At 36.8% G+C, this 24,732-nt stretch overlaps 1 protein-coding gene across 2 annotated transcripts in view; it reads right to left on the bottom strand.

Annotated features, from left to right (window-relative positions):
* The window catches only part of cntfr (ciliary neurotrophic factor receptor), a 170,602-nt gene that overhangs the window by 82,170 nt on the left and 63,700 nt on the right, over positions 1–24,732 (bottom strand). The window contains exon 3 of one of the 2 annotated variants that reach the window (XM_066712120.1): positions 1,081–1,314. The exons of the other annotated variant lie outside the window; for it this stretch is intronic. Within the exon in view, the coding sequence (XP_066568217.1) occupies positions 1,081–1,314 (234 nt within the window). The remainder of the gene's footprint in view (positions 1–1,080; positions 1,315–24,732) is intronic. 2 annotated transcript variants of the gene reach the window in all.

The raw sequence follows: 24,732 nt of genomic DNA, 5'->3' as shown, positions 1-24,732 counted from the left end.
ATAATGGAATCTGTGTGTGATTCTGGAGTTGACAGAAAAGACTGAAATGTAATCGTTTTGTTATTTTACAATGATCAGAAATGAATGTTTGTTTAATCTGTCTCTCAATTTTCATAATATAGGCTACTGTATGAATGTTAATATATATTTGTTTTCCAGTTCATCTTGTGAGTGGTTGCATATGTCAGTAAGAGGTGATAATGCAGATGGCGCATTAATTTGAACATTTATGGAAATAAGATAGATATTCAGGCTTACTACTTTCAACATTTATACTTCAGGTGCACAGAAAATTGTAATAGAGCACCAGACTATTAAAACAAAAATCTTTCTCATTGGCTGTGATCTATGCATCTCATTTGAATAGTTAATAATTTACACTTTACATTTGACCTGCAGTAATCTTCAACCACTGCCATACCTGCAGATGTGACAAAATTGAGAAAATGGAAGGTTTCATTTTAATAACGATTCCACTTTATGGAGTGCATCAGTAACCCCAAAGATTTATCTATCTCATGATTTGTCTGGAAAAATAAGACAAAACAGTGCTCTTTAAAAGCACAAGTCTAATAGCCCTAATAGTTATATGATATATAACTAATATTCTTCATGTAAACAAATTAAACAGGCCTTGTTTGAATGTTGTCCCCTTTGCTGGTTGTTTTGATCTTGACACACCTCAGTGTGTTGCAATAATAGCCAAGAGTTCTGTACTCAACACGTACATCTGGCTGGTCAGTTTCTGTTTGCAAGCAGTCTTTTGGAATGCTTTACTACAACATCTAACACTATATACACGTATATAGGATTCACCTCTTCTGTACTTGGATTTGCCACCCACATACATGAAAGGGGTTTGAAAAACAAATGGACAGTCCATTGTGATATTAATTTCTTTCTGAAAACACACACAACGTATTCATCTTTTGGTCATGTCTAAACACACAGTGCTGCTTTGACAGGCTTGCCTATGTGTAGGCCTTCCTGTTTGTGTGTGCTGCGATCATCAGTAAACAAAAGAGGCTAAGGAAACTCCCAGAACAAAGCAGAGGCCACTATTAGTTTATTTGTACTTACTTCCCACTCGAAGCGTGATTTGATCTCTGCGGTCTCCGTTTGGGTTCTCGAAGCAGCTGTAGAGCCCGTTGCTGCTTAGATTCACCTCTTGTAGAATGAGTCGTGGGCCTTCTTCTACCTTTTGATCCTTCACATCTGTGCCATTGACCTTCCACGTCACCGAGGCGTCGTTATCTAGTGTGCCACACTGCATGGTTACGTCACTTCCAATTTTCTCATACTGAATTCTCGCTCCTATAAAACAAGGGAGTAAATGGCTCTTGTAATTTAATCTAAATGGGGAAAAATCTATGAAGGAACTGACACTGATGTTGCGTAACAGACCAGCTCCCAAAGTGTGTAAGTATATTTCCTTCTGACGTCCTGTGCTGGAACAACCAGAAGTGTTAAAGAAGACCAATTCAATGGCATATTTCTAAATCCATCAATACTGAGCTTTAGAGAAGTATGAAAATATATGATGTCTGGAACCAAAGGGGGAAATGATGTTGTTAATAATCAAATGTATTTTATTTGTAAATGTATTTTGCAAGGGTAAGACATTTAAAGCTGTGTGGTTACATTTCAGTCAGGGAAGTTATTCCAAAATTGTTGAGGCTGAAGTTGCACTCAAAGCCCATCTACATGCCACACTAGTTTAAATTACTCAGTGAAGCATCAGTTTTATTAACTTAAGCAGCTACTCAGCTAACCAAATCATGTTTTAGCAGACTGCATATATATATTGCAATAATCAGATGTGAAATAGTAATCCAAAGGGAATTGTCATTCTCATGTAAAGCTTTTATTCATAACACAATTTTTTTTCTACAAACACCCAGCCTTGACAAACCAGGTTTCTTGTCTATATCATTAACTTGTGGATGGCTGTCATGTCATACTGCTTTGAAAATGGAGAGTGAATCCTGTAATTCAGCAAACTAAGTAAAATAAAATAAAATAACACTGCTTCGTCCAGCCTTTAAGATCAACTTTGAGATAGGCATTACTTTACACCACATTCATGACAGCCAAAAATGCTTTGTTATGAGACTGAAAGCCACCAATTATATTCAAAGGCTGAAGGCCAAACAAAACATTTCACCTCAGGGTCACTTATATGAACTTTTCTAGATGATTAGCGAACCGGGTAGTAGTTGCCAAGGTCCTTTGAAACACACACACAAAGAAAGTGCTTCCATCCATCCATTTGCGCAACACAATCTGAACCCACAATTGAGCAAAAGAGGGGAAGGCCTGCGAGGGGACTGAGTTAACCAGAGTCATATACTTGTTGTTTTTCAGATACATAAAAAATATATATCTGATTAATTGCAAATTACACACATGCTTTACTTTATGGGGCAAGAATTAACAATTAATAATCAGGTAATACATGTCAATTAATGTATTCATTATTTTAGTTTATTGTTAGTTAATATATAGCCAGTTGCTTTTTATTTGGTTCCTGCTTGATTGTTGCTCTTGGTAGATACAATTAATCAATAAGCAACTATACATTTCTAACCAATTATTAATACAACAAACAAACAGCGAATGCATAAAGTTGTTCCTAAAATAGCCTTTAAAATAAAGTTTGACACAAGTTACTCTTCCTATATTATAATTATAATTATTATTAATTTATTAGCAGACACCATTATCTAGGTTGACTTACAAAAAAATATGGCCCAATTGGAAGCTGGTGATTCAATGTGAATCTCCACGCATTGCCACAGTTCTCAGAGCTGCCTAGTGACCTGAGCACCACAGTATTTTGGAAGTGATATTTTGTGCCACCTCTGTCAACATCTGCACTGGCATGCAGTCCCCAAGCTGCAGGACTGAACTTTAAGTCCCTCAGGAACGCACATTGACACTGTGGTTCCATGCATAACGAAACAGATAAAACAGTGAATATAGATTACTGTAATAATAATAATAATAATAATAATAATAATAATAATAATAATAATAATAATAATACTGCTACTACAACTACTAAAAATCTTTGCAATTTATAATTTACAATTATAAATATATAGAGAAGAATGGTAAGATCTGGAGACTGTGCTGGTGATTAATTAATTTTCCTTCTGTAGAGAGGTTTTATTGGCTTGATTGATTTACACATAACAGGTATTAAGTCTTTGCATGCACATGGGATTCCACAGTTGTCTCTTAAACTACTCCTGACATTTTGTTTCAATATATTGAATATACATGAGCAAAGCGTTGATGTCTTCAGAAATGGACACACAGCCCACAAGGAGTTTCCTGGCAATAAGCAAGGGATTTCAAATTAAAATGTGGTTCTCCCTTTAGCATTACAAATATTCAAAATCAATCCCAACACCAGTTTCTTTACAACAAACTCCACAAGCTGCAGCCTACAGTCAATATGAACTAAGTACATTATTTGCTTTCATTAAAATATGTTATGTACATGATTTGCCATTTTGCTTCGGCATTGCCTTTAGCATAGGGTGCACACTTTTTGGCCTTCAATTTTTTAGCAGCTTGGAGGAAGTGAGGTGAAAATAAATGAATTGTTTCATTGTTTTCCCAGCGCTTATCTATAACCCTCAAAGCTGGTGGCAAACAGAGTATAAAGGCATTGCCCCACCAGCCCTTGCTGTCTTCAGGATGGGTCAATAAGAATGGTGTAATGCAGTTTTCATGAGCCATAGCTTTTATTTTATGCCACTGGATAGATCGGAATGACAAATATATGTTAGAGAGTTTAAATGATACCTCTGCTAACCTTAGCATCTGTTTCTGTATTCAGTAAGCAGGACACTTTTTCATAACAAATCTGGTCTGAGGGGGAAAAAGAATAAGGGTTTATCCATTTTTATTTATGTAACCATGAGATAATGGTTTGGAAAAAAAAAAAGGAGCAGGAGAAATAACCCAGAGAGAGGTTTCAGGGGTCACCCCACTAACAGTAAATGGGTTGTGAATCGTTCTGCGAGCGATTGTTTTTAATGTGGCGTGCTCCCCCACAGAACATGATTAAAATTCCAAGAGACACTTTAATTGATATTTTTCATTTCAGATAAAGCCGTGCCACCGCAGCCTAGCCTTAGAGGTTGGGAACGGCAGAGGAAGATGTGAGAGGTGCCCCGTGTGCTTCCTTGCATGTCAGGGCGGCCGTTGAAAGTTTTACGAGCCGAGACATAAAACCTGGAGAGCCATGGAGGAATCTGGCTGCGACTGTGGGGCAAAGGGGAACCGACAACATTCGAGGATGATTAAAAACAGCTGTCTTTAAGGATAAGCCAAATAACATCAGTATTACTGCAATGGAAGGACTATACAGGACGTTGATTTAATTATGCATTGTGTCACCGTTATCGACTTTATTAGTCTCCTTAATGCATTAGTGTGTCATGCCACCAGCCCCAAATTGTATGTTGTTAATGACGTCAAACTGTCAAAAAACATATCAGATGTTGATACGTGGAACTCAATACCACCAGAAAATGGATTAGGCTCTTACTCACGAAGTAATACTATCCAGGACACAAACCTCTCAGCCGCAAAAATACAAAAGGAGCTGAGAGTGACAAAAGGTTCACTTCTGTGTTGATACTATACTTTCAGGGAGAGGGTTTTCACGTATGGTGGTTTTAAAATATAGGTCATGTATTGTAGATATTTTTGAAATGTTTTAAATCCATAGAAAATAACAATTCTACAAAGGGAGATGATTTTCTTTTGTAATACCACCTGAGAGAGTGCAGTTGATACCCAGCCATTATGATACTGGGTGGTGGGGAGCAGATAGACTAGATAGTGGGACATAATACTGTGGGAAGAGTAGCATCGTAGGCTATTTAGTATTCACTAGAGTGATAACAATCACTTTACTGCTTCAATGTACAACAACATGCTCAAACTGTTCTAATAAATGAATGTGTAACGATTTAAAGTGGAAAATAAACACTTTCCATGACATATATGAATGAAGTATTTTTAATTTATTTTTTAGCTCATTAGTGTAGTTGAAACTGAGTCTTTTTGTGTAAGTGTGGCTTAATTATAATTTATGAATATTTATAGTCACTATTAAAATCCTCAAGATTTGAGGCAGTAGACAGTCAGAATATTTTGGAAATTCAGTTGTCATTGCTGAAACACTCCCAGAAAATGCATTTAGAACCTTCAGCCATGATGTGAAGATTTACCAACCTAATTAGTCTCAGTGATTCAATGCACACTAATAGATGGCACATAAAACATAGTGCTATAAAAATTCTGATGAAACCGATTCAATACCACCGTAAATGACAAAGCACATACTTCCTTGTGTTTTTATTCACATTGGCTGGTTGTCAAGTTTCTAGTTGCTTTACATCTTCAATAGTGGGTAGGTGCTGACACACTGAAGCATTATTGCGATGCAAAAAGCACAGTTTTGATTGAAAGCCCAGAGAGTAGAAGCACGGACTCAAATCACTGATTAAAGATTTAAATACTATATCTTCTCATTGTCTTCAGGGACATTTTGATGACCATAAAAACAACAACAACCATGATGCACTCTATTTTGAAATGACAGATTTGTGGCAGCTATCCTTCATGACTAATTCTCATAACAGATGGACAAATGGAACTTACAAAAGCCACCGATGCTTCACTATTTTGAGAAAGGCGTTACACTGAAGGGTCAGACAGACTCATAACTCATTCAATGTAAAGTGGAAATCACAAGTTAATGCACCAGGCTTGGCCAGGATGCAGGTAGAATCATTAAAAGTATTCTTCATAGCTTCTATACAATATGTTTCTATGCAGTTAAACAGCTTCAGCACTACTGACTACTGGCAATTCTAATTTCCTCCCCCCTGCTGCTCATGCAATATTGCGAGGCAATCTTGGAAGACATGAGCTGACATTCAGATCTCAATACACACTACAAAATCTGAGATGAGTGAATAGGCAGTGCTAATACTAAAATTAATACCTTTTGCATTTGAAACCTGTTTCATCCACTGGATGCTGAAAACATATCAGATTGCCATGTTGTTACTTCCCCCAACTCTTCTTTAGAATTTCTGTTGAAAGAATGGGCTGCACTCTTTCTTTTCATGAAAATCTCAAGGGTCATTGCATATACACATTCATATGTGGTCAGTCAAATCAGTGACAGTACTACAGTACATAACAGGAAGCAAGTAATGTTCATGTAAGCAAAGGAGATTTAACAAAGATAAAGGCTGCAATCAGTAACATTACAAAGACATTCACAAACAATTCCCAATCTGTTCAGGGCTGTTGTCTAACAGCATCCAGTTGTGCAAATCCAACTGCACGGAATTAAACAAGTATGCACGCTTTTTCCCTCTTCACTCACGGCACCCTAGAAAGTCAAGGTTTCTAAGAAATGATGAGTGTAGTTGCAGTTTATAGCTATAACCCTGGAATGTAAACAACCTGAGGCTTTCACATGGGTCCATTTACACAGTCAATTGGGCAAGCAGAATCACCTTATTACTGTTCACCAATGCTGTTTTTCAAGCAAAATGCAATGATCATATACAATTTCATTCTGTCATTTCATACAACTCTAAATTTCTATTCTTTCTGATGTACTGGTAACTGTTAGCATTGAGGGATGGATCCAAAACACACATATAACCACACACATACACACACATATATATATATATATATATATATATATATATATATATATATATATATATATATATATATATATATACACACACATTGTGACACAGTGTGTGGTTGGACATGATGTCTGGGGCAGGGGTACAGTGCAAAGACATGCTTTTATTATATAGAATGCATGGGTGCTCTAAATATAGACATACAAATCCATAAACAAAACCCTAGCTAAACAGGTCCCTCTCTATACACTTAACCAATACTAATACAAGCAAGAATCAAAGCTAACAATCCCTGTCACAATCCAAATCTATTGACATAGTTAATAAAAACAAGTCCGTTACCATCAAGCAATCCTCTCCTTCGCTCTCTGTCTATCACTGTTTGCAGCCGGTTATTATAAGGGAAATTAAACAAATTGTTAGAAAGTCTTTTGTCTTGCATCAGCACGGCAATAGAATTAGCCACAGACTCATTGAAAGTGTTATGAAAGTGGTAAGCCATTCTCTACTCAATTCTCTGTTGACAAGACGAAAGGCTGAGTTAAAAATACTCACGTCAAAAATAGCTGACACTGACTATCACTACATGAAATATCCTCAAGTTCGCTGCTAGCAATTGATCAGCTGTGATTTTCTTTCTCCAGCTATTTAAACCCATCTTAAATGAGTACTGTAATTGATATGCTGTCTCTGAGGAAATCTGTATTTGGATGTGATGTGTAGATCCATGTGTATAGTGTTGGGCATCACAACATACAGTGTCTTGTGAAAATATTCACCCCCCTTGGTGTTATTTATATTTTGTTGCATTACAACACATTTTTTTTTGGATTTCATGTAATGGACATAAACAAAAAAGTCCAAATTGGTGAAGTGAAATGAAATAAATAACTTGTTTTTCAAAACTCTAAAAAATAAAAAACAGAAAAATGGTGCATGCATATGTATTCACCCCCTTTGCTATGAAGCCCCTAAATAAGATCTGTTGCAACCAATTACCTTCAGAAGTCACATAGTTAAATAAAGTCCACCTGTGTGCAATCTAAGTGTCACATGATCTGTCACATGATCTCAGTATACATACACCTGTTCTGAAAGGCCCCAGAGTCTGCAACACCACTAAGCAAGGGGCACCACCAAGCAAGCGGCACCTTGAAGACCAAGGAGCTCTCTAAACAGGTCAGGGACAAAGTTATGGAGAAGTACAGATCAGGGTTGGGTTATAAAAAAATATCAGAAACTTTGAACATCCCACGGAGCACCATTAAATCCATTTTTTAAAAAATGGAAAGAATATAGCACCACAACAAACCTGCCAAGAGAGAGCCGCCCACCAAAACTCATGGATCAGGCAAGGAGGGCATTAATCAGAGAGGCAACAAAGAGACCAAAGATAACCCTGAAGGAGCTGCAAAGCTCCACAGCGGAGATTGGAGTATCTGTCCATTGGACCACATTAAGCCGTACACTCCACAGAGCTGGGCTTTATGGAAGAGTGGCCAGAAAAAAGCCATTGCTTAAAGAAAAGGGAAAAAAAAAAAACTGTTTGCTGTTTGCCAAAAGGCATGTGGGAAACTCCCCAAACATGGAAGAAGGTACTCTGGTCAGATGAGACTAAAATTGAGAACACCATCCCCACAGTGAAGCATGGTGGTGGCAACATCATGCTGTGGGGATGTTTTTCATCGACAGGGACTGGGAAACTGGTCAGAATTTAAGGAATGGTGCTAAATACAGGGAAATTCCTGAGGGAAACCTGTTTCAGTCTTCCAGAGATTTGAGACTGGGACAGAGGTTCACCTTCCAGCAGGACAATGACCCTAAGCATACTGCTAAAGCAACACTCGAGTGGTTTAAGGGGAAACATTTAAATGTCTTAGAATGGCCTAGTCAAAGCCCAGACCTCAATCCAATTGAGAATCTGTGGTGTGACTTAAAGATTGCTGTACACCAGCAGAACCCATCAACTTGAAGGAGCTGGAGCAGTTTTGCCTTGAAGAATGGGCAAAAATCCCAGTGGCTAGATGTGCCAAGCTTATAGAGACATATCCCAAGAGACTTGCAGCTGTAACTGCTGCAAAAGGTGGCTCTACAAAGTATTGACTTAGTGGGGGGGGGGTGAATAGTTATGCACGCTCAAGTTTTTAGTTTTTTTTTGTTGTCTTATTTGTTGTTTGTTTCACAATAACAAATATTTTGCACCTTCAAAGTGGTAGGCATGTTGTGTAAATCAAATGATACAAACCCCCCCAAAAAATCAATTTTAAGTCCAGGTTGTAAGGCAACTAAATAGGAAAAATGCCAAGGGGGGTGAATACTTTCGCAAGGCACTGTAAACAGCCCCCTGCAAAATAGGGCATGAGAAAAGATTACAATACTTCAATTAGACCAGCCAGGCAATTTAAAGACCTCAGAATATACTCTGACTATATATGCCACCAACCTATGTCATTTATTTAGGAAATAGGCTTAATTATCTTATATACTTTATAATTATAATATTAAGTGTTGGTAAATGATTTATGAAAATGTCCCACAGTCTCACTTACAATAACAAAGTTAATGTGGATCAGATGTTGTTTGACATTCAATGACACTGGCTAATGTCAGAAGAGGTAACCTTGAGATTTTCAGTAGGAATGGTTTTGAGAGAGCATCTGATAAGTCATGATTGCCAATGGCTACAGTAGGGCTCTTGCCCTGCAAAGGCATCACTAATGAAAGGTGAAAAACAATTTCACCGCCTTGTCTCATTGTCCTATTAATGAGTCCACCATCATCTTGTCTCAATCCTTCTACTACCCACACCACGTGAAGATCATTTCTCTTGATTGGATTCCAACTAGGGCAAAATGGAAGGCACCAATATAAGCCCACTGTGCTCGCCAGCCAATTTTCCACCTCGCCTGCCTCACCCTTGTGATCAGCATTTGAAGTTCTCAATGATAATTAGTCAGACACTGTTGGGGACAGGGGGCTGCATGAATCTGCCTGTGCGCAAGAGCTTCTGTCGAGATTTCACTGAGCCTTGCAATTCAGAGATGAGCACTTTTTTTTATTTTTATGACACTGGTCTATGGGGAAATGAAAGCAGAGTAAACATGAGCAGATTTGTATTTTTTTAAGCAAGACTGGCTTGCAGATGGGATGAGAGATCTCTTGACCCCATCGGATGTGCAGATCCAACCACTATTTGTAGACATGTCGCAGCATATAGTAATAACACACAATAAAGCATGTTATTTTATGCACCGTGCCAAGACTCTTTGACTTGTTTTTTTTTAAATCTGATTCAAAGATAAGGCTTATTAACTCTGCTAAATGAAACTGAGTTACGTGATATAAATTAATAGGACTATAATTATCATATATAAGTAACAAATTTAGTCCACTATGAAATAACATCCTGCAAGATTATATGGTACCTAATTAAAAAAAATAGTTTGCTCTGTATGACAGGACTGTTCTCTGCTGTTGTCGTTATTATTATTATTATTATTATTATTATTATTATTATTATTATTATTTATAGGTCATTTAAGGTGTCTTAAATGATTTTTCAAATACAGATGTACTACATATACCCTACATTACAATGGTATTTGATATTTACAGATGTTTTTAGTGAGAAAAAAAAAAAAAACATTCACAAGCCAAAGACTGATACCAACTATATCAGCTACTTTTCCTTATATGAAAGCAAAGGTACTCCATTAGTTATCCAGATGTGCTTCCACAGTCTCAGCTGAGACTTCTTTCATATTGATTATAGGTTCAAGAAACAAACTGGGCAGCTCAGACATGCTTTGAAAAGCCTCATAGGAATAGATAGACACAAGCCAGTGCTGCTGAAGACTCAGTATCTACCACTTTTATAAATCTCACTGGAGTTTATGGATTGAAGGGTGTGACAACATTATGTCCTTCTTACTTGAAAACAATCCCTTTTTAAAGCAAACAATGAAACCTGTGTTTTCATCCTTTGCTATTTATTGTAGACTTAAGTGACATGAGAGAAATACTGCTTTATAGAACCAACCGGTACTGAAAGAAAGCAGATGTGCTTTGAAGTATAGTATAAGTTGTGGAAATAAAGTTTTTTTTTACTCTAGGCATATGTTTGAGTTTGAAAAGTTTTGTCATGTTGGTTTATTTGTTTCACACCTTCAAATTATTTTGAAATATTTTCACTCCAGTGAAAGTGGTTTTGAAAGTCTGCAGACATTACAGGGTGTTGTCTATTTTTGCCCTGACAAAACAGAACTGTTGATTGCTTATTTTAAAAACCCATATGCTAGGTTCCAGCAGTACAATGATGACTTCTAGAGTCCTCTGTGTTAAACTTTTCAAATGTTCCTCCATTCTTTAGCAGTTAGTTGGGTTTACAAACAGCCCCTACCCCATCACTTATTTTATTTAAGGACCTGAAACATGTATTGCTATTGTTATGTACATAAATACATACATTTGAGAACTTAGGAAGATTGGAAACAACATTATATACTGAAGAACTGTATACGATAACTATATGGTTTGTTCTTCTAAACCCTTGATTACAAAAATGGTTGTATCAATGATATATACTCTTCCCAGTTATACAGCTTTAGTAGTAGGGTAACAGTGGACACATCGGGCTGCAACTATGTCTGTTTTGAGGAGGGGGTGGTTATTTATTCAGAGATGCAAAAATCAAAGGCTAAACCCCTTTAACATTTGTTTTTCTTTTTTCATATCATTGAGCTGTAGTGTATATGTGTAACAGTGTATGGTATTTGTTTTTTTATTGATTTTCATTCAGTCCACTGTAGCATCACTTCTGTTTAATACACTTAGTTAAAGTGCCCTAAGAAAAAAGTATAGAATGAAGTAATGGAGATTAATACCCAGTGTTATGGACCTTTGTCTAGTGACAGAAAGCATTCATCCATGGACCTACAAGCATCAAATTTAGTTGCAAGGCATTTTCAAGCATGATTTTTATGCTGACAAAAGTATTTAATTTCAGAACTGGGGAAAAACTTTATTAGATTAATCTCCCAATAATATAAACTGCCATAAAGTAATTTAAGCCCATCAATAAATAATAAAGAACACAAAATGAGCTGGAAATTGTCAGATAAAGTTACATTCAATAAACTATGGAGAGGTTCTATTTTCTGATGTACACCTGCTAAAATAATGATATACTGTGTTGGGGGCAATTTGAAGTCTACTGTTAGGTCCATAAATACAGCTCTGGAAACAATTAAGAGACCACTGCAAAATTATCAGTTTCTCTGGTTTTACTATTTATAGGTAAGTGTTTGGGTAAAATGAACATTTTTGTTTTACTCTATAAACTACTGACAACATTTCTCCCAAATTCCAAAGAAAAATATGAATGGGATGGAATGGCAGCCATACATGTAGAGATGCTGATTTAAGACAAATTTGCAGTTGGCTCTGTATGCCACCAAAATGGATTGGAAAGGAAACAATCAATATGTTCTTTAAGTGTAGACTTTCATCTTTAATTTGAGGGTCGTTACATCCAAATTGGGTGAATGGTGTAGGAATTACACCCATTTTTATATGTGGTCCCCCAATTTTAGGGGCTCAAAAGTATTTGGACAAACTAACAAAATCATGAATTAAATTGTGAGTTTCAATACTTGGTGGCAAATCCTTTGCAGTCAATAACTGCCTGAAGTCTGGAACCCATCACCAGGTGCTGGGTTTCTTCCCTGGTGATGCTCTGCCAGGCCTGTACTGCAGTTGTCTTTAGTTCCTACTTGTTCTTGGGGCGTGGTATGCTTCGGATCATGATAAGTTCCTTCCCTTCTCCATACTCTTCTCCTACCATCATGCTGGTGGATCTCTGTCTCATCTGTCCATAGGATGTTGTTCCAGAACTGTACAGGGTTCTTTAGATGTTTTTTGGCAAACTATAATCTGCTCTTCCTGTTTCCTGTTTACATCTTGTGGTAAACCCTCTGTATTTACTCTGGTGAAGTCTTCTCCTGATTGTTGACTTTGACACAGATATGTCTACTTCCTGGATGGTGTTCTTGATCTGGCCAACTGTTGTGAAGGGGTTTTTCTTCACCAGGGAAAGAATTCTTCTGTCATCCACCACAGTTGTTTCAGTTGTTTTCTGTGGTCTTCTGGGCCTTTTGGTGTTCCTGAGCTCACCAGTGTGTTCTTTCTTTTTAAGAATGTACCAAATAGTTGATTTGGCCACACCAAAAACTGAAGGCAAAGCACCCTAAGAACAAGCAGGAACTAAAGACAGCTGCAGTGCAGGCCTGGCAGAGCATCACCAGGGAAGAAACCCAGCATCTGGTGATGTCTATGGGTTCCAGACTTCAGGCAGTCATTGACTGCAAAGGATTTGCCACCAAGTATTGAAACTCACAATTTAATTAATGATTATGTTAGTTTGTCCAAATACTTTCAAGTCCCTAAAATTTGGGGGACCACATATAAAAATGTCTGTAATTCCTACACCATTTACCCAATGTGGATGTAATTACCCTCAAATTCAAGATGAAAGTCTACACTTAAAGCACATTGTTTCCTTTAAAATCCATTGTGGTGGTGTACAGAGCCAAAATGATGACAATTGTGCCACTGTCCAAATATTTATGGACCTAACTGTACAGTGCAAAGCAGGCAGCTACTGCAAGTTATATAGTCAAAATGTATTAATCCCTATATAGCGATATAAATCTAACATTTTCTGTCTTTCTTTCTTTTTCTAAAACAATTACAGCACATTTGGTGTCTGATTCACCTTGCAGGAAAGATAAATCATATTCTGGAAGGCTTGCTGAATGTTTATGCACCCCCAAGAAATTCTATGATCTATTCTCTGCAAACTAGCAGGGACCCTAGTTTCATTTCAGCTTAAATGTGCACAAGGATACTGACTGACTTAGCAGTAGTACTGAACTCCATTTTGTTCAGCTGCCCTCCCAGAAAGAGCAGGGGATCTGATGGGTTAGACTAGATTGTCCTGAAGAATTCAATCTGCCATGCTTATATAAATATATAAATATTAAAATAAAAAAAATAATAAAAAAAACATGATTATCCATGAAGTGATGGCCACACTCACTTTCCAAAGCTATTCACTAGCAGGGGGTAACTGTCTCTTTTGAAGCATGCTTCAGTGCTCCCAGAACTATCAGGGGTAATTCAAACAGCAATGATAATACACAAGAAGTGAAAATGTAAACATCGCAGGGCAGATCTTTGCTGGTACTCTGCCAGGAGCTAGTCAAGTTGCAGCCCAGGAGGAATTGCACAGCTAACACATACTCAGCCCATTACATGCTACCGTAATGAATTCCGATGCTGGTGTCTAGTACCATTTAGCCAGGAATCAACAGGTGCCCGCCCCCGCCCCCGCCCCCGCATCTACACTATAGGCTACCAGAAAAGGTGAGCACCACGAGCTCCGCAATCCTGACAGCTGTCAAAACAACCCCCTTCAGTCACGGTAGAGCAAGATATAGCCGTGTCTTTTTCTTAGACTTACACAGAGCGAAGACACGATTGTATGTTACTAACTCTTGTATGACTCCTCAAAAGTCATAGGCTACTTGTTGAGTAACCATTTGGGAAAAAGAAGCACAGCTTTGTAGACGTATTCCAAACTGTGGAAAAAAAATAAAAATAAAACAAAATCCTTCAAGCTGTCTTCAGTTAAATTCTGTTTAAAAAAAATATAGGGTATTTGACATTACAATTACCTAATGACACTAGCTGCTGATGTGACTGTCTTTACCGCTCCTTCAATCCAGTTCAAGGAGTCCATTTCATTTAAAAAACATTTCCAGCATGTTTTTTTTTTTCTTTTCTTCTTTCTCGTGACATTTCAAGTGACATTCTATCTGCCGAGAAGTGTTCTTTAGGAGCTCCATTTGTTTCTTTTACTTATGGATTGGGTTATATGTTCAAATCAAGAATGGCAATGAATAGATGGATTCAATTACACCTTAATTCAGATGGAGATGAACAGTCCATAGCGCTCATTTTGATCTTTATGGTCTTTTTGCACTTCTTCCCCTCACACTGAATTGGTATGCGGTGAATTGGCATAGACTTCATCAAAAGGACATTTGCTCTCCTTCCAAATCCCGGTCTGTATGTAAAATGTGGAACTGTCTCCCTATTATTATAGAGGTTTCAATCTGAGAAAATATACAGCGCGTACTCCATTGCCCCGAGGGTGTTTTTATATTCCGTAGAAATTTTGACCACTACAGAGTGGCGATTGTTGATTTTTCTTCTCATCTTTAAATCAAAACCCTTGCCTTTCAAATGAATGCTAATCTTTGCTGGCATGCATACATAAAAAAGACCGACTGCTTAAGAAGCTTTACTGTAGAACAGTGTCATGAATAAGATTTTCTTTTCCCTTTTATCCACTCTACTCAGAGCAAAAACCTTTATTAGCAAATGCAAAAAAAAAAAAAACTTTCCTAGTCGAGGGTTACAGCTCTCCCTGCATGCCCTAGGAAAACACATATTGCTTTCTTTAATGGTGTTGTGAGTGATTGACAGAATTTTCATTACACACTGTTGAAGCACAGAAATACCCATATTAATCCTCCTTGTAACGCCTGGCTCGGCTAAGTAGTGTCTCGAAAACTATTTCAAATGCTCCTTCAGCCTCAAAGTCATATTAACACCTTATTTAAAATAAAATCCTACGTGTCAATCATTACAGGTGGAAAAAGAAACCAATGATAACAGCTGATACCATAATGGTAGAAAGATATAATGCCTGGAAACTCCCATTTTGCAGGTAAAATGCTATATTGTGTGGCTGGCTGGCTAACTCAATATTATATCATTCAAATCATATTCCAATTTAGTAAGAGTTATACAAAGATGTTTATCTTTTCTGTGGCACTTGCATCCAGGATGATTTATAAATGGAAAAAAACTAAGACAAAACACAAAGACAAATGCCCACAAGAGTGACACTCTAATGCAAAACACAGCTCTTTAATAATGCCTGTGTCAGATTAAAAAAGGAACAACAAACAAAACAATAACAGTGAGATATGTGCCAAAAAAAAAAGTTTTAAATATGTAAACAGATGTAATGTGAAAATCCAGTCAGAGAAACAGTATAATCGCTTTTGAAAATCACCATGCTCAGTTGATGACAGTGCGCCTTGACACACTGCAGTGTTGTGCCAGCAATTTGTCTGAAAATTGATTGCATAAGCTTATTTAGGTTGTAAGGTCTGCAGCATTAAAACATAGTTTATATACAAAAACAAAGTCTTAAAGGTGTACTGTATGGTCTGTTAATCTAAAGATCATTTTCTTGTCTACCCATCTGTCATCTTAGAAATGTGCTATTGAATAAGAAAAAACATTAATTGAGTAATGCACATACTTTTGACTGGGTGTAGTTAACAATGTATGCAAAAGGCAACTATTCAACATTCTCATATAATCTCCAATAGTACTATACATGACATGCAGTTGACCACACACTTCAAAAGCCCTACAAAATGATTAGTCTAACAAAAATGCTACAATTTTCTACAATGCTACAATGTTACAATATGTTGAAATGCAGGCATACATGCTTTGTTGGGAGTATGCACAACATCCTTGGTGGCTTTGAGGTAATTGTTTAGACAACACCCACGTAACAGCTTTTTAAGAGTTTTACTGGAATAACTGTTCAACAGAAAGTGTGTCTATATAACTTAAAAACAAAATGCTTTGTCTAAGGTCCTACCCAGAAATGCAGGTGTGAGGGAAGGCTTATGTCCACCAGGCCAGCTTAGCTCCCTAGATATTCTGCAGTTATCCAGTAAAAGTTTTAAAATCTACTTAACATTTCCCTGAGAGCTAGTGGCAGTTTGCCAAAGTAAGAGAAATGCGTTGGTAAGAATGTGTTTTTATCAACATGGCTGAAGTGTTCTCTACACGCTGAACAGTGCTGAGAGAGCACAAAAGACATGAGACATTCACATCTGTGTGCCATGGGTGAGAGAAAGAGTTCTTCAGAAGAATCCACAACAAAATGAGATTAAACAGTTTAAAGACGATGTGCCTTCAGCTTTCCCATTCTATGTTATGCAAAGTAAAATAGATTAAGTTGTTAATGTGATAGGAATGCAAACTTAGATTAATATGACAGCAGTGTATAAACATGTATCATGGGACACTACATCACTGCAGACAAATGCATTAACAAACAGGTGAAAAAATAATAAGAAAAAAATGTTAAAGGACTTGTCTGTAATAGAAAATAAATGGTCCCAGTGCTTACGATTAGTCCTGAATATATCCACATCAGCCACTCTTGGCAAAAAGCTCCAAAAGCTACCCTGTGTAATGCAGAGCTATTTGGGCCAAATCAGTAGCATCATCTGCAATTAAATTCCAAGCAGCACCTCTATGGGATTCATCTAAGAGTATTGTTTTGTATCCTCAACTCAACATTTGAACATGGAATCAGTGAGAAGAATGGGTTGCAATCCCAGCGCTTCCGTCACAGGGGGGAAAGGGTTTGCCTGTTGATGTCATAGCATGTCCTGCCAGATGCATCCTTTGTCCATAATGTAATAAAATGTTACAAACATCTTTAACATAAACAGGAGACAGGATAATAAACTTGAGCGCTCATGCTATAGTATTCGGTTTTGCTTCAAGAGAAAGCTGATGTAGAAAGGGAATCTTATTAAAAGTGTTTATTTTCCAGAAATGGATGAGTGAAAAGTACTATACAAGCAACATCACTTCCTTTTGATTTAACCCACTTTTACAATGTTCTGCTGGTATGACAATAGATTTAAATACACATACTAATACAGGAATCCCTCGAGATACGGGAGAGCATTCATGGAAAACTTTGCGTAGGTGAGAATCGTGCAATTCGGGGAGCATTACCACACAGCAAACAATGGGAATGTGACGATACATGTTACTCAGATGCCTTGTTTGATACACCTCTATTACACTTAAGGCAACACATTGAAAACTTTTTCAGTCAATACTTTATTTATACAGTTACAACATCATATTTACTGAAATTGAGCTGGCATCTGTGCTGCTTCCCTAAATTTCTCTCTGTTTCTATGCTGTGTAATTAGTCGAAATGTTAAATTAAAATGTATTTAATCAATTTATCTCTTTGCATTAATTGTTCAAATATATTTATGCAATTTAAATTATATGAGAAGAAGGTTGTCCCATTATGCATATTTCTGGTTTCATTTTAGATTAATTTCAAAGCTTTAGTAAAATAATCTCTTCACAGCTCCCTGCGCTCAGGAATGGATTATGTAAACATTGAGAATAAACGTGTGGTCACGTATATGTGAATGTGGCCGAGTTTCGAAATTGATTCTCCTGCTTGGATGTCCATTTATACATCGCGTTAACTTGAAAATGACGTAACTCGAATTTGCGTATCTTGAGGGATATACATAACACACACGCACACCCACTTCAACAGCTGAAACACAAGGGGAATGGCCTAGTTGCTTCAAACACAATTAACGCCATCTTATTTATACATGAGCCTCTGACACTAGCTGACAGATCAAGGGATATGATAGACATTTTTTTTCAGTCACAATATGCCGCAAAACCTAAAACATATACATATTTAAGTTATTGAGTTATTGTTTTATTTTATTTAAAGAAAAACAAATATCAACTTTGTTCTTGTAGCATGTTCAAGACTGTCTTTTCCAATTAATTTCTTCAGAGCAAGTTTTCAGCCTTCATTCTGCATACACGGTCAGCCATTTTACAGACACAAAATACACTTCAGCTTTTATCTCCTATCTTCACAACAGGTCAGAATTCTCTACAACTGAATTGAACAGTGTTTTCAAACCTGCAATCTTAGGCTCCGGCGTCATGGAGAGTCAAAGCAATTGAATTCTAATTCACTTTAAACCAATTTCCAGAATGAAACCACAGATTTCCAACTGTTAGACAGAAAAGGGAAAGAGGCTACAGCCCTCCGCATTGCTGGGGAAATACTGTAATCATACGTATTTAACACATATCATATGTCAATATATTTTATAATCTGCGTGGTACGTAACATGCACATCAATTATAGTTTACATGCTTGAGGTCAAGAGGTGAGAGGGAAACAAATATTGTTCATTCTACTTCACTGTGATTCTTGGATCAGTAAGGTATTTGAGACACTGAACAGATAACTCTCCCATCTTTTAAGAGGAAGTTTCCCATAAGTGTCATGGCAGACTTTCTCTGACTGCCTCCTTGTTTGGCTGCATGTTCTTTAGTGTAACAAGATAGGGTACAATATAGTGGGTGTTTGTTTCTGAATAGATGTTCCTTTTTCAAAAGCTTCAAAAGCTCCTGAGCCTTTAATCTAATGATGCACAAATATTTATTTGGTTTAGTTTATGTATATATTTATAAATATACATACATATACTGTACGTTACTAATTATGGCTTAAACCTAATCAAAACTTCAATCTACACGCAGATTGAAAATTACAAACTTGTATCCAGTCATGGTTTATTTTATTGTAAGAGGCCACTTTCCATGTATAAATAAAATTAAAAAAAACACCATAGCATAAAAGTTAGTAATTTAGGTTTGGTTAGGTCAAAGTTTTGATTTGGTCTAGGCCACCTTAGTTTTACTCTTGATTTATATAAATAGAACATGTTTTGTTGCTTTAAACATCAACGAAAGAAAACAAGAGATGCGGGGAAATTAACATCACTGTTTTTAACCACCTGTGCTATTTCAAATATAACATTGAGAGTAATTATTCTGATCTCATTGTTATTTCTTTATTGAGAATGCCACATCTTATTGAAAAAGAAAATACTTGTTTAATTAAACACCAAGATTGCAATCGTCTCTTGGGGGCAAAAAGTTAATTAATTTTTACTTTTTTTTTTTTTTTTTTGCAAAGATGGAACTTTACTTGACCAAAACTTGAGAAATTCCTCATCAGACATGTGGGATTAAGTTTGAAAAGCTGCTTTAATCCTCAAATCATAGCGTCTTGGTCCTTTACTGCCTTCTAATTTTCTGAATGTTAAGAATGTTTGGTACATGTGCAGAAACATGCCAGATCAATAAACCATCCCTTTGAACAGCTTGAGATCAAAGAAGGTATCAAATTGGGAACAAGCAACAAATGTTAAATATTACATTTGCATTTATTTTCTTTACAAGACCTTTTTCACCTTCCTGTTCTCCATTATGTATTAATTAATTCCTCCATTTCCTCAGGCAGTAACCAATGCTCGAACCACACAATAAATTTCACAATTCCAGTGGGAGAAGTACATACAAAGAAACACTGATCCTGGAAAGCCTTTGATTAATTTTTTTTCCCTCCTAAACTTCTGAATATCAAATTTTCTGAAGTTAACCAAGTGAAATCAAGGAAAGGAAATGCCAATACATTATCAATAATGCCGAATAGAATGCAGGTGGTCGTAATAGTGAATTATCCAATGGTGGCATTTCTGGTATTTTAAGTGTTCGATATGCAAAACAAAAACATTGCTCAAACTTATAAAAAGGTAAATTTAGGTCGCTTTTTTTTTAACCATGATAACAACAGCAAAATGTTAAGCAATTAGTATAGTGGGTCACTCTTTGGTTATGCTGCAAGGTAACTAGACCAATACAAAATACATATCCCAATGTCTATTACTAATGCAGAAGAAAAAAAAAATACTATAAAGAATGGCCAACCCCCCATTTAAGTGGAGATACTTTTTAATATTACTCAGTCACACAATGTATAGATTACAAATTAATTACCCACATCCTTCCATGTTCTTTTTAAGCATTGGAATTAACACAATACATGTTCGCTAACAAGTTGCTCTATTTCAGATCCTGCACCACACAGAGAAACAGCCTCTTTCACCACACTAGAAACCGTGTGGTGCGAGGAATGGCAGTATGCTCCTTCTGCCATCTATTGAAAGGATTGTAGTACACAATAAGGCCCACATCCTATTAAAAAACATTGTGAATAGCTGTCTTTTGTATTATGTCTAATGTCCTTTTGTGTTTCAGTGTATATTGACATAGAAAAAGTAAATCTGGCCAAGGTTGAGACAGATTTGTAAAGACATGTAAATCCATGGCAAAGCCAATACAAAATTCTAAAGGTATTATTACATGCAGTCTTATTAGCATGCAATGGTAGAAGTGATGTTTGTAAAAGCAAATTGTTTTATGTTTGCAAAACATTTCCTTCCCTTTACACAAGCCTTTTTACACCATTTATTTCAGCTCGCATGCAGCCGCATTCAGGCTGGTCAAGCACAAATAAATATTTTCTATATAATCCTTGGCTAGGAAACCTCAGTTTGAGTGTTCATTGTCATATCAATATAAAATTCCACAAGGATGGATCTGTAAATTATTCATAAGCCATGTTCTCAAAATTCAGTTGATTTTAGCATTTCCTCTAAGATACAATATAAGATACAATTATCTGTGTGATACGTCTATGGTCATGCTTTATTTGACACCACCTTTATATAGCCTTCATAACGCCTTCATGAATTTTACGTAACACCACACACACATTCATAATTCTTGGCAAATATTCTTCCTAATGACATAACAAGGACATATATATTCAAAACAGTACTTAGAGCACTCTATTGGGATTATGATGAAGGCTAGGGTTATTAAATATGTTAATTTCACATTTTCATTAGTGTATTATATTTCACATGGCCTCAGTCAGAAGCTGTAATCACAATTAAAATAGTAGGCATTATGAATGTGGTGTCATGTTATCTAGCCATTATGAATATGTAAAAGTAGGTTTGCTTTTTTCCTGATAGAAAACCTGCACTATAGTGGAGTATAAATGACAGCAATCTTATTAATAGCAGTTGTTGTTGTATGACTCTTTGATAAGAGGAAAAGCAGGGTCATTTTAGGGAAATCCAGGAACACCTAATACATGCTTAGGTGAGGTACATGGTGCATAGTCATAGTACATGGTCTGTGTTGTGTGGTTGACAAGACAGGTGATGTTACTGGCCAAGAAGGTGTAGATATGCATGGAGGTCTTCAATAACAACACAATGACATGTGCGTCAACATGGAAACCCACAAACAGAACAATGAGCAACTAGACACCTGTGGATCTAATCTTACGACCCAACCCTGGCAAACATGGAGATCAGTTCTGCCAGTCAGAGTGATGCTGCCCACACTGTTCACAACAGCACACTGATACAATCCCCCCACACCCCTGCATGGCCATCTCAGAACTGCAGCTACAATCTTGACTGATCCCTGTGGCTTGTTGCATTTGTTGTCACAGCTGTGTTGCATTTTGCCTCTTCTGTCCTGCAGTGCTCTAGTCTAGAAGTCCTGATGCCTCCTGGCTCGACTCCCAGGTACACTGTGTCCAGTTTGTTCAAATTATCCATGGGCAGTTAATGATAAACTGTGAGACATTGAAGTGCGCTACTGTACAGTCTTGGATCATCGGCTCTCTACCTCTTGTTTTGACTTTGAATATTGCTTTTATGACTTTCTTTCTTTTATTCACGTGCCCAGGATTTGATTCAGGAGTGAATGTGATGTGAAGATTACATCATACTGCTGGTTACTGCAAAAATCTCCTCTTACTAATGCAAGAAGGGTGATGTTTTTGTTTTGTAAAAAACTAGACCAATGTCATGGACAAGGCTACTGGGATTAAGAGAATAAAATACCAATATTTCAGATAGTATGTTGACACTAGAAATGCCATCTAACTGAATCACAGCTGTCACATGCATGCTATTGGACATCAATTAATCACGTTGCCCTGACGTAGCATATGTGTTATTAACTTGCAACACTACATGCACACTTTCTGGACATTGATATATGGTCATGTAATGAAGTGTGCAATTTAATTAACAGGAGGTATGCACACGCGCACGCACAATGGATTTACCACAGAAGACAGAGTATTTATTAACGTTTGGAAACTTATGATTAGTAACGTCAAATTTCAATTACAAAAAAGCATGTTTGCTGGCTATGTGTTCCATTTCTCATACTGAATTAGTTCCATGGTGTAAGTATTGCACTAATCAAGAAATCGTAATGAATTTGTGCTTGTACGATTTCCCAGCTTCCTCAGTAGCAGGGGTTTGAATTCGCATGCACAATAAATCCTAATGACAGAATCAATGAGGTGTTGTGATAAATATGTGCGTTACAGTATGTGTGCTTATTTAGTTTGGCTGTACGCTGCACATACTTTTACCAGTTAAAGACTGAAAAGATTGAAAGGAAGTGATCGGGCACATTCTGTGGCGTACTGCCTAACAGAGATCATTAGAAACGTAAGCATCCTGATTCACCAGACATTAGCTTTGTCCTTGAGCTTTTCCTGAAATGTGCAGCAGCCTTTGCCTTTTCAGCAAAAGTTTGATCAGACCCTGTCACCCTCTGTTAACAAGTCCTGCTCTCTCCACTCCACGCTCCTCTGTCCTTAGCCTAAGCACACGAAAAGATCCACCCATGGGATTCATACTGCAGCTCTCATTGAGTGGATAAACTATTTTAAGCAGGTTGTAGAATACTCTGACCCAGCAAAGTCACATTAAGGAGGTCAACACTTCTGCAGTAGGTGCTGCTTTTCCAGGCTCATCACAAGCAAACAAAAGCATAACGTGCTATGTAAACATATCCGTGAACCCTAACTCCTTTCGTAGAACAAACAAGCAAGCAGGATAGACCTCATATTAGATCAGTGAATCTGCAAAAATCCATGAGAATAATATAGCATTCTGAAGAGAGGCCTAACAGTTTGCAACTTTTTGATGAATTGGGGTAGTTTTATGAAGAACAAAACTATCAAGCAGTAAAATAAGTTATTCAGAAGGTGAGGTGGAAACCATTTGGTTGTTGTAACGTGTGCTTTGTTATTAACTCTTATGCTCAACTGGCCTCTCCACACGTTTCCAGAATACAAACCGAAGTCCTTTTGTTACCGGTCGATGGTTCTTAAACTCTACCTGAGGCAAGAAAATACTTTGACTGAGAGATTGATTGCTTGCAGCTATACTTACAATTTGCAAAAGTGAAGGAAGAAAAAAAGTATTGAGGAAAAAGAAGGAGTTTCTACAAATTGGAGGACTAGTTTACATGCTGAAACATGAAACTAGGTAGTTGCTTTTAAAACATTAAGTATTAACAAAAACAAATTAATAACTAAATATAAACCTCCTTCTGGATTGTCAAACATCTTAAAATCTTTAACAGGTACAACTTATTTTATAGCTATTACATTAATAGAGTAACTTTAGAAGGCATTAGTGATCTCTGCCGGTCTACAGCTCCAGTCAAAAAGCTATATAGGTAACCCTGAAACGGTTTCAGACCAAGGAGTCATCACTTCAAAAAATGAAGCATTCATCAGGGTAATAACACTGCCTATTACTCCTGTTAATAAAATAAAGTATCAGACCCTGCTTGCTATTTTTTTACGGAATGAGAGTTTGCTGTCATCTGCTCAATTTAAGTTGATTTTTAAACATGCAGTCTCCATTTAGAACTACATTATTGTAGCATGCACTTTCCAAACCCACCACTGTAATATTATGACATTTCACTCCTGTCTTCTGTACATTTTGAAAACAAAAAACACTAATAAGCTGATTACAACGGCAACTGCTCTGTATACCAACCACACACAGCATTTCAACTATAAATGTACCTATCTCATTAGAACAGTTAGAACAGATTAATTGTTGTCCCATAATAGAGACCTACAAATAACCAAATGAATGGTATCAACATCAACTATACTGTGGGGACCAAGAGACACAAACTCTCTGCATTGTTCCTCAAGGCATTCAACATCAACAGCTATTTACTTCCATAATTCAAGCTGAAAAAAAGAAACAAATGCTAATTTAAATGGATGAAAGAACAACTAATGTACCCTTACATTGTTCTATACAAACCCTATGTGTGTTGTTATTATTAATAATATTATTATAGGTTTCTGTGTCAGTATTGAATGTAGCAGGCAATTAAT

This window comes from Amia ocellicauda, chromosome 8, assembly GCF_036373705.1.
Source record: "Amia ocellicauda isolate fAmiCal2 chromosome 8, fAmiCal2.hap1, whole genome shotgun sequence".
Classification (NCBI taxonomy): Eukaryota; Metazoa; Chordata; class Actinopteri; order Amiiformes; family Amiidae; genus Amia; species Amia ocellicauda.
The sequence above is the reverse complement of the archived record's forward strand: the minus strand, read 5'-3'. Positions and strand labels throughout refer to the sequence as shown.